Here is an 11468-nt window from a genome sequence, read left to right on the forward strand (position 1 = left end):
ATATATATATATATATATATACACACACACACACACATACACACATATATATATATTTTCATTGATTTCAGATAGGGAGAGAGAGAAACATCAATGATGAGAGGGACACATTGAACGGCTGCTTTCTGCACACCCCCTACTGGGGATCGAGCACGTAATCCAGGCATGTGCCTTTGACCAGAATTGGACAAGGGACCCTTCAGTCCACAGGCCGACGCTCTGTCCACTGAGCCAAACCAGCCAGGGCTGTGCCTTTGCCTAGAGAGCTGACTGTCCCTGGAGAGCAACTGCCACTTCAGCTGCCCCACCCCAGCGCCCCCAGTGTCTGAGCCACAAGTTCCTGCAGTGGGTGGGCAGCACTGGGAGCCGTGTGTGTAGTTGGGAGGGGGGTGCTCTCTGACCTCCGCAAGGTCCCCTGGTCACTGGTTTCTGCTTCCTGGCCTGTTTGTCCAGCAATTAGCTGGAAGCTTTTGGTGTTCTACCCCCTCCCCCTTGACCCAGCAGCCGTGAGGTTGAGTGGTGGTTGTGGGGGGACTCTGCCACTTTACTTCCAGGCAGAGAAGGACCCGTAGTAAGGGCTTTAGTGGGTGGGTGACACTTTGCCCAGCTTAGCACCTCCTTTCCCCAAGGCTCAGCCCACCCCCATCGCTCATCCTGAGAACTGGGTTCCTTTTCTCCGCTCACCCCCTCTCCCGCTGCAGACTGCACAGCGCAAGATCAGGGAAATCGTACAACAGGTGAAGCAGCAGGAGCAGAAATACCCTCAGGGAGTCGCCTCACAGCGCAGCAAGTGAGGCTCCCACAGGCACCAGCAAAACAACGGATGAATGTAGCCCTTCCAACACCTGACACCACGAGACCAAACACAGCCAGCCAGATCGGGAGCAAACCAAAGACCATCCTGAGGAATGAGAAGTCTGCGGAGGCACAAGGGCTCTGCAGAGGCCCTGAGGACCTGGTGGCCAGGAGAGGGGGCGGGGGGAGGCCGGTGGCTCACGGCCCAGCCTCCCGCCTCCCCGGGCCTCTGCAGGCTGCCCAGCCATCCACTTCACCGCCCACTCGGATCTCTCCGTAACTCCCACCACGCTATCCCTTTTAGTTGAACTAACATAGGTGAAGGTGTTCAAAGCAAAGCAAAATTCACTTTCCTTTTGTGGAAAATTGTCTCTGTACATGTGTGTACATATTAGAAGGGGAAAGATGTTAAGATATGTGGCCTGTGGGTTACACAGGGTGCCTGCGGCGTTAATATATTTTAGAAATAATATATCAAATAACTCAACTAACTCCAATTCTTAATCAAGTATTAATTTTTTTTCTTTTTAAAGAGAAATCAGGCTTTTCTAGACGTTAAAGAATCAAGTCATTCTTTGGGAGGTCTAATGGTTTAATAAGGAGCTTCAAGGCCACCCACACAAATCCACCCAGAGGGAAATCTGGTCAGGACACTCGCGGCAGCTCCGGGTCACCTGTGTACGTCAACAGAAGGGATACCGTCTTCATCCCTGTCGAGCTCACACCCATTTCTCTTTGCTTCACGGGTTTTAAACTGGTTTTTGCATACCGCTCTATAAGTCTGTCTCTGTTTATCTCTCCCTGTCCATCCTCCCTCCCGTCCTTCTCCACACCCATCCTTTTAGTCCCCACACCCCCTGCCTCAGTCCCACTCTCTATGCACCCCCAGGCAAAGCAGTGCTCTGAGTATCACATCACACAGAAGGAACAAAAGTGAACACACAAACCAGCCTCAACTGACACTTGAACAGAACAAGAGTCAATGGTACTTGTCCTAGCTTTTCGGAAGAGGAAACAGGAACCCATCGAACCAACCAAAACAAAGAAAAACCCCCGCAAAGAAAGAGTATATTTTGTCTTTTTTACATTTTGGTGTATAAGCCATCCATTTTCAGCAAAATGATTTCTTTCTTTTGAGAAAAAAAAAAAATGTGGAAGAAAATAGCAATTTACATGAGGTCGTTGGCCCAGGGCGTTAAATTTACAGATTTTTTTTAAAAGAGAAAAACACACAAAAAAAGCTACCTCAGGTGTTTTTTACCTCAGCACCTTGCTCTTGTGTTTCCCTTAGAGATTTTGTAAAACTGATAGGAGCATTTTTTTATTTTTTTAATAAAAATGAGTTGGAAAAAAAATACAATTATCAGCTGCCAGCCCGGAGAAGGTGACGGTCCAAGTGTGCGCCACCCGCTGTGCGTCGCCTTCCGCCAGCCAGGAGCCCACGTGGCCTTCTTTTGGACAAACCTTGAAAACGTTTATTAAAAAAGAAAGATGACCAAGAGACACAGAGAAGATGTTGGAGATGTCCTGAATCTCACTAGGGTACGTGCCATTAGGGCTTTTGCGCTAAAGGATGGACATGTACTGGTTTCTGTGAACAAGCCATTTTACCATCAGACTGCAATGCCAGTTTCCTCTACTGCAAACAGTGTTCTGTGACAAAAACAAAAACAAACAAACAAAAAAAAGAAATATATCCAGCTAACAAGATCCTGGTGTCTTGGTCTCTTATTTCGCCTGTCCCAAGGGGTCAGCCGAGTTCCAGCTCTGAGGGGACTTGGGAAGCGGGCGGCACGTACCTTTAGGACTGGCCAGCTCCTCCCAGGAAGTGGCTGGGAGAAGCTAAGTGTAGTCACCAGACCAGCAGCAGCATTAGCTCCGGGGAACTTCTTAGAAATGCAGGTTCTTGGGGTCCACCTTGAATCAAATTCTGGAGGTGGGGCCCCACAGTCCGTTTCAGCAGGCCCTCCAGGTGACTGCCATTGGTGCTCAAATTTGAGAACCACAGAACCAGAGGGATGGGCTGTGTATCAAGCGAGGTAAGACCAGCCTGTCTTTAATGAACTTGACGCCTGGCCAGGGAAGGAGTTTATCTTTCTGGGGGAGAAGAGGGAGGATAATGGGCCTGACAAGTCAAGGGAAGAGGTACTTCCCTGCTCCCCAGAAACCACACTGAAAGTGTTCCAGGAGATTTGAACAGGCGGATGAGAGCGGTCCTGTTCCCTTTATGAGCCCATGTTCATAGAGCTGTGGGCTCTACCAGAGATTGCTGGCTGCTAAAAGCCCAAGCAACTCAGGAATGAAGAGTTGGTACTTGACCGCCAGGGGTGGTCAGTCAAGCTTTTTGGGGTGACCACTCAAAGCCCAGCAGGGACAGGCGGAGGTGAACTGATGGGTTCCACAGTGGCCACATCCCCCTTCTAACAAACTGAGGGCTCCTAACTCACTTAAAATGTGTTCTTTGCCTATGTCCCATCCACACTCCTGATTTCCCTTTTATTTTCAATATCTGTGATGCTGATTTTAAAGTTTTTTTGTGTAGAAGCCAGCGGTTCCTCTCACGGCTGTGGTTGGCATGGACATGGGCAGGAACGTGCTATCCCCTCATGTGGCCATTAGAAACCCAAGTATCTGTGGCTTCATCTCCCTCCCCACTCAGGCCTCAAGCCCACTGCCCACAGAAGAGGAAATGGGACATAGTCTGCTGGCCCGAGAGAAGCCGGGGCTCCTGACAATCGGGGTTATTTCTGAAAACCTTTCCCGTGGTTGAGGTGTGCATGTCAGATGAACAGCCAGAGAAATGGCACACCCTTAAAGGAAGGGCCTTAAATGTAGGCCCGAGGGCTTGGTGATGGATCTGTGAGGATGCGGAGCAATCGGCAGGAGAGGAGGCATAACGCAGGACCCCTCTTGGCTCTGCTGCTCAGATTTCCTTCCTTGGCCTTTATTCAGGTGGCAAAATTGGAGGTTTAACTCCAGCTCCTAAGCTGCCCGTTTCCAAAATATGTGTCTGAACATATGAAAGACAAGTGAGGAGGTGCTAACAGACGCCCTACTTGCCATGGGACAAAGCACCCAGAAGTGGTCCCAAGGTTGCAGCAATGGAGGGGAGCCACACGGAGAGGCAGACGGCAGGAACGAGGCCTGCAGGCTTGTTCCTAGCCAAGGTGTTCTCTCGGCCCGTTTTCTGAGAGCCCGGGTGCTGGGTTGTTTGGCACTTGATGCAGGCACTTCTGAGCTTCCCCAGGGCTGCGCGAGCTGAGACCACCCTTTACAGGACGGGGCCTACCCCGTCTTACCTACATAAGAGCAGCCGCCTGTGTGTGCCTTGTTCCCACATGTGGACTCAGGCAAACGGTATTTCATCTATAAATCCCAGACTTTCTGTCTTGACAAGACATCCTGACATCCCAGAAAGTCCTAATTGAGCATGATTTTATGAAAAAAATTAAATGGCAGTTGTTAAATGGAGACTTAGGTCAATACCAAATGTTTTGAAATTCATTAACCTCCGAGACTCAAAAAGCCCCTCCCTGATCCTTTGGATTGACCCCCTTGAAAACCCGAGACCCACAGTGGTTTTGCATGTGCTAACATCTCCTAGGAATGGTAAGGAGGCCTGAACACCCCTTCTGTCCTAGTTACCTCCCCCGCTGCCCCAACTCTGCCTTGAGATGTCGACTCCAACAAGGAGTTCTGGACGGGAAGGATGGCAGGCTGGCGGCAGAGGAGAAGAGGGTTCCAGCAGAGGAGAACTTACAAACTTGAGAAAAGGGAGAATCGATAGAGGTTTAGGGGGGTTTCAACCAAGAACCAAAGGAAATGAGTAACCATAGATAGAAGGCATCTTGACAGGATGGGCAAAGGTGGGGAAAAACACTGGACTTCTAAGGGAAGTAGGGAAAACTGATAGATAACCTGGCTTCCATTTGGGATGGAAGTGACTCAGTGACTGAGTAGACAGATACGCAATAAGGACTGGAGTATGACAAGCTCTTGGCATAGTCATTCCTACATCCCTGGGGAAGGAAGTAGGCAAGAGAAGCATCCCCATGGTAACAATTATGAAAAGCCCACACCGTAGGTATTGAGAGATTAGCTTGAATTGTATATGCATCCAAATCTCTCATTGTCTACAGCCTGATGGAGATTTCTTTGTCCTGCTACCACTAATGTCAAATAACATGACTAGCAAATTCCCGTCTACTGTCAATTTTTGCTGCTGCTTTTTCTTTCCTCTCAACATTCCCTTTAAGGTGCGTGCTGGTGAATTAAAATTTAAGACATCCTGCATATGGGCTAATTTTCTATTCTAGCTCACATTAGCCACATCCAGGTGCTGTCTTTCCAGAAGCCAGGAGTGTTAATAGCTCTCTCAGGAATAGCTGGTATAAAGAGAAAACCTCAGAGAACAGAATTATACTCCAGCTTAACCTCAACGCTCCTTGTATTCTCTTGTGAAAGCAAGATGCCCAGATGCAAGGCGGTTTGTTCCCATGGGTGACTGGGGGCACTGCCTCTAATCTCAGATGTGGCTGACAAACAAGAACATTCCCATTTGCCTCCAGTAACCTTCAGTGATCAGGACAACCAAAGGCAATTTACATATTTTATTTGGAGCCGGTAGTTTCTTGAGATTGCTGTGGCCACCACAAATTTGATGGATTAAAACAACAAATTTATCTTCTTACGGTCCTGGAGCCCCAAGTCCAAAATCAAGGTGTCAGCTGGGCCATGTTCCCCCGAAGGCTCTGCCAACTTGGGTGGCTCCAGGCTTCCTTGGCTTGTGGAAGGAATACTCCAGTCTCTGCTTCCAGTCTCATTGCCTCCTCTTTCCGTTAAAAACAAACAAAACAACCTCCAAACTCGTTTATAAAGTAACAGAGCCTGCCCAGACCACCGTTACTATAACACTGGGTGTCTTTCTCCAGATTTTGTTTTAGATGCATAAACAGATTTCCCCCCACAAAAAATGGGTATAAAATATCAAGTGCCTAGGCCCATCTTACTGCCTCCTCTTCTGTCTCAAAACTCCCTCTGCTTTTCTCTTATTCGGCATGTAAATGCACTTAGGGCCCACCCAATAATCCAGGGTAAATTCCTCAAGCAGTGTGGTGATTGCAGGGTGAGGGGGGGGGGGTGGACTTATGTTCTCAGAGGCCACCATTCAGCCCACTGTATATATCCAGGTTAGACTATAATAAAGTATTTTTTAAACAGAGAAATTTGAATATGGACTGAGTATTAGATGATATCACCAATTATTAATTTTGTTAGATGGTAAAAATAACATGGGCTTTTTAAAAGTTAGGGAGACATTCTTAAGTATTTAGCTAGAATGACATGTCGGGGTTTTGCTTTAAAATACTCCAGGCCCTCTTGTCCCCTCTGAATAAAAGGTGAGTAAAGATGAGCCACATTTGCCCAGATGGTGTGGCTCAGTGGTTGAGCTCTGACCCACGAACCAGGAGTTCACCGTTCAATTCCCGGTCAGGCACATGCCTGGGTTGCAGGCTTGATCCCCCGGAAGTAGCTGATCAATGATTCTCATCATTGATGTTTCTCTCTCTCCCCGCTTCTCCCTTCCTCTGTCTGAAATCAATAAAAAACATTAAAAAAAAAAAAAAAGATGAGCCATTTACTAACTGCTGGAGGGTAATGATTGTGTATCTTATAAAATGTAAGTCAATGACTATAATCTCTTGTGCCAGAATAAGTCCAAGTATCAATGAGTGATTTTCCCCTGATTTTATTGCTATACATAACTTGTCAGAAATTTTATTTCTAAGAATTTCTCCTAAGAGCATAACCCAAATATTGTGCAGTGTGGTGTGTGCAACAATACTGGATTAAATGATTTACGTTATAGCCATACACTGCAAAAGTATGCTGCTATTAAAATGTCAATATTTATTGACATGAAAATATGGTCAAAATAAATTAAATGGAGAGGGGTTATATAGCCATATATCGTATCAGTCCATATTTGTTAATAACAAAAATATATACATGCGCAAGCATACACAACACACAATTACACATATGAAGGAGTATATGCCAAAGACCACGATTTATATCAAAATGTTAACACAATGTTATTAACTCTGGATGGTGAGTTTGCAAAATTCTTATTCTTTACCTTTGAGCAGTATTTTTTTTTTCTGCTATGAACACCTCATACAGATATAATTGAAATATAAGTGAGAACCACAGACTTTAGGATCACCATATGATCTTCAGGAGGCAATATGTGTGCTTGGGGTAGGAAGCAACACTTGCTTCCAAGAACTGTGTTGCCTCTCCTGACACTTTCCAAAGCGTATCCATACAGGTTCCACGAGTGTCACAGGAAGGGCCAAGTGTCCCAACTTTTCAGAAATGGTCGATTAAGACAGTAATTCATTCTGTTGACTATGCATCACTTGGCACACATTCATTGAGCCACAGAATCCTTTGATCTGCATCCTACATAGATTAGGACTTTTACTTAACATATTTTAGGAAATATCAATGTGAAACCCTAAAGAACAAGGACTATTTATACCCCACATTTCTGCTGAGCTTCTGGCCTGTTTTCTCAGGTTGATTCATCTCAAAACAGCCTCATATTTATCACATCTTTGCAGTCTCAAGCTTTATAGTTTTAAATATAATTTGCATCTTGCTGCCAGTTCATTTAGAGCAGTGTTTTTCAAACTGGATTTCCATCTACTAGTGGGTTTAGGAATCAACTTGGTGGTCACAATGCACATTTTTAAAATATCAAGATAAAATTCAGAGGGTAGTAAGAATAAGTCATGTTTTTGTAAAACTTGTGTCCACATATACTCATGACACACAATATGAAATACATTTATTACTGAGTTGCAATAAAAAAAAAGTGAAAGCCAACGAATTAAAGAGATTAATTTATTGGGGAATAGATAAAATGAACACTTATTTCAAACACCCAAACCCTTTCCTTGTATATAATTGGTAAATTTAAATTAAAAAATTATCAAAGGAACATAGTAAGCTAGATCTCCAACTTAAAAACAAGTACCAAAAGTTTAAATACTGGTTCCTTAAAGTTTTTCTCAAACTACCATAAAGAATTTAGATTCTCAATTAGTTCACAAAAGCCAATTTAAACAATGTAGCTGCACTACAGTACTAATGTTATTACTTAAATTACCTTGTTTATTTATTGTATCAGAAGTTCAACATATCTCCAAGGACACATTCTCCCCACACCCACACCTTGGTCCCAGCACCAAGCAACTCAACATGCAGGCAAACGGTGACCATTGGGCAGGGCAAGCTGTGCTTCACAGTTCGGAGGAGGAAAAGACAGGAAGTCTAGCAGCCTAGGGAACTGAGGTAGAATATGGGGCCCTCCAGACATCTTCCACACGCCCCAAGCCTTTCCCCTCATCTGCATCCCAACTCTGGTACAAGGTCAAACATGACAAAGACATCTGCTTATCAACAGTGGTTTATTTTTTCTACTTTAATCAATTTTTTGGAGATTGCCTACTAAAAAAGGTTCACTCTACCTTTTTTCAGACCCTCAAACTGCTCTAATAAATATATATCATCTCACTGACTTTAATATTGGTAATTTCACTATTGATATATGTTGATAAAATCATTAACTTCTTATCACCTGATTACTTTTATCATAAACTGTTAAGATAAAAAAATTCTGTTACCAACAAATTTCTCTGCATCAAGACAGACATGGTCAGTGCCTAGAGAAGCATGAGTATCTCACATTAACTTCTGGAAGTCCGGGTTCTGTAGAACGCCATTCTCTAACTCTGCTCTTATGTCCTGGGAAACAGCTGCTCTATGAAGCCCCTCAGTAAAATGCTTAGAATGTAATACAAATAAATTAACCCCCAGCCTCACTTATATGGGCAGAACACAGACTGCCATTCCTGACAGGATTTACCCCACATGGAACAAACCTTCACCAAGGTACTACATTCCCAGGAGAACTTACTAGCGCTAAGTGGGAACCAGGTTTTCAGTATAATGCTACCCAGGCAATCTCTTTTTCGGCTGTGCCAGCTGCTCGATCCCAGTGCTCACTGGCCCCACTCCAGCAGCCCCGGGGAAGGAACCGAAGCTGCAGGAAGGGTTCTGTGCAGCCTGAGCCTGAGGGAGATGTGGCACAGCTGGCTCATTCTTTAATCACCACCTAAGCACACGTCCTCTGGTTTGCCCATCAAGTAGATGCAGCAGTTTAATCCACATCACAAGCCCCAGGTCCCACACCTAGACGTTCACATGTCTCAGGGAAACTGGCTGCAATCGCACGCCTCTGAGCAGCAGCCCGGGCCCTCCAGGGGCAGACATGTTCATTCATAGCTAACACATGCCCGCATTTTCTTGTTTTACCTCTTGCTTTTGTGTACCAGGAAAAGTTTGGGAGTTTAGTAGGGAAAGGGTCAGAAATCATTTCAGCATATACTTTTCAGGTTCTGCCAGGCAACCTTTTATTACATTGAAAAAGCAACACTAGGCACTAGATCTTGCAAAATATGTTTTGACCAATTCTAAACTTTCTGAAATTAAAAATGCATAACCACTGTAAATTTTTTAATGAACAAAAAAGTTAAATACAAACTTTCATATGCAAAATAGATTATTCTAACCTCAGAGCCAAGTACTAAATTTTCTTCCACAATTTTCCTTAGGGTGGAATGGGGGGTGGGGGGAATGTAAATCCTAATGAATACAAAACTTAATTTCAGCTTTCTATATAGAAAAAAAAAAAACGTTGAGGAAAAATAGCTTTAAACTGAATAGACCCTTTTGAAATAAACAGCTCAGGCCAGCCCTTACAATTCTGAGGTTTATCCTCAACCAGATCTGGGGTAAAAATGAAGATTTAGGGTTTAGTTACTTCAAATCCAGTTTCAAGAGCAGCGGTCACCTCATTTCCAGAAGGAAAAGTCTCTCTAGACCAGCGGTTCTCAACCTGTGGGTCGTGACCCCTTTGGCGGTCGAACGACCCTTTCACAGGGGTCACCTAAGACCATCCGCATATTAGATATTTACATTATGTTTCATAACAGTAGCAACATTACAGTTATGAAGTAGCAACAAAAATAATTTTATGGTTGGGTCACAACATGAGGAACTGTATTTAAAGGGCCAGAAGGTTGAGAACCACTGCTCTAGACCATTACAGTCTTCGGAAGATGCCTGGGCAGCCAAAATCCCTTGGCCACAGTCCCACTTTCCCAACACCATGCTGGTGCCGGAGTCTCTGCCTTCCCTGAAAGGCAATCAGAGCCCTACACCCCAGCGCTTCTCCTGGCATTTTCAAACCTCAAAAAAAAAAAAAAAAAAAAAAAAACCCCCCCCTTCAATTCAAGTTGGCAGTTACTGCTCCAACGTCAGAGAAGTCAACTAACACTTCCTTCCTCCCACCCCCACTGCTTTCCCGCTACATCTTCAGCAGGGAATGGCAGCTTGATTAACAGTCTTTTCAGAAATAAATAGTTCAAACAATTCAAAGTTAACTGTAAAAGAGCAGCAGAAAACAGCCACTGCCCATTATGTATGCAAATGAGTGAGCGAATGAATACATGTGAACACACACAGAAAACAACAGCTCATAGAATAAATCCTGCATTTTCCACATTCACAGGGCGGGGAAAAATCTTTTTAAAAAAAGTATTAATTAGCGTTTGTTCCTATGTGGGTTGAATAGTCCAGGCTCTGAGCAGGCACAGTCTTACAAACAGGTTGCAAGCAGCCCTCCGCATACCAAGTCAGGACACTAGGGTGCAGGGCCTTCATGCATGTCTGACAGCTCAGTACCTGTGAGAGAACAGGCGATGCAGGGACTTTTAAACCCACAATGCATGAGGTATATGAAAACGTTTGTCCATGAAAGAACCACCAGCAGCTAAGGGACTGGGCCAGGCATTCTCACAGCAACTGCTGATGAAGGATTTCCCACACCATCTTCTTCCGGAAGAGAGGCATCTGGTGCTGCAAAGAATCCACCAACAACATATACATTAACTCACTTGCACAGCATCAATAACTTTTAGGTGAATCATGCAAATAAAGTAAGACGCCATGTCCATTAGGTATGCCTTAACTTTTTTACATCCTGGTGCAGACTTATGAAGCCATGAAAAAGGAGGTTTATAATGTTTATTATTATACTAGCGGCCCGGTACACTAAATTTGTGCAAGGGGGGTGGGGGGGGAGAGGTGTGTGTTCCCTCATCCTGGCCTGCACCCTCTCCAGTCGGGGACCCCTTGGGAGAAGTCCTACCGCTGGTTTAGGCCTGATCCCTGGATGGGCCTAAACCGGAGGTTGGACTTCCCTCTTGTAATCTGGGACCGCTGACTCCTAACCACTCACCTGCCTGTCTGCTTGATTGCCCCTAATTGCCTCTGCCTGCCTGCTTGATTGCCCCTAACCCCTCTGCCCGCATGCCTGATCACCCTTAACCTCACTGCCTGCCTTCCTGATCACCCCTAACTGCCCTCCCCTGCCAGCCTGATCTCGCCTCAACTGCCTCTGCCTGCCTGATCACCCCTAACTGCCCTCCCCTGCTGGTCTGGTTGCCCCCAACTGCCCTCCCCTGCTGACTTGATCTCGCCCAGTCTCTGTCTCTCTTTGTTTTTCTCAGCAGTCCTCCAGGCCTCCCTGCCTCCCTGTCTCC

The 11468-nt window shown here is 45.3% G+C and overlaps 2 protein-coding genes across 2 annotated transcripts in view; one reads left to right on the top strand and one right to left on the bottom strand.

Annotated features, from left to right (window-relative positions):
• IGF2BP2 (insulin-like growth factor 2 mRNA binding protein 2) overlaps positions 1-5929 on the top strand; it is a 174482-nt gene extending 168553 nt beyond the window's left edge. The window contains exon 16 of the mRNA XM_014530533.1: positions 702-5929. Coding sequence (XP_014386019.1) covers positions 702-794 — 93 coding nt within the window. The 3' untranslated portion in view covers positions 795-5929. The remainder of the gene's footprint in view (positions 1-701) is intronic.
• A 4085-nt stretch (positions 5930-10014) lies between these two features.
• SENP2 (SUMO1/sentrin/SMT3 specific peptidase 2) overlaps positions 10015-11468 on the bottom strand; it is a 33836-nt gene continuing 32382 nt past the window's right edge. The window contains exon 16 of the mRNA XM_005858432.2: positions 10015-10782. Coding sequence (XP_005858494.1) covers positions 10720-10782 — 63 coding nt within the window. The 3' untranslated portion in view covers positions 10015-10719. The remainder of the gene's footprint in view (positions 10783-11468) is intronic.

This window comes from Myotis brandtii, unplaced genomic scaffold (genome assembly GCF_000412655.1).
Source record: "Myotis brandtii unplaced genomic scaffold, ASM41265v1 scaffold118, whole genome shotgun sequence".
Lineage (NCBI taxonomy): Eukaryota > Metazoa > Chordata > Mammalia > Chiroptera > Vespertilionidae > Myotis > Myotis brandtii.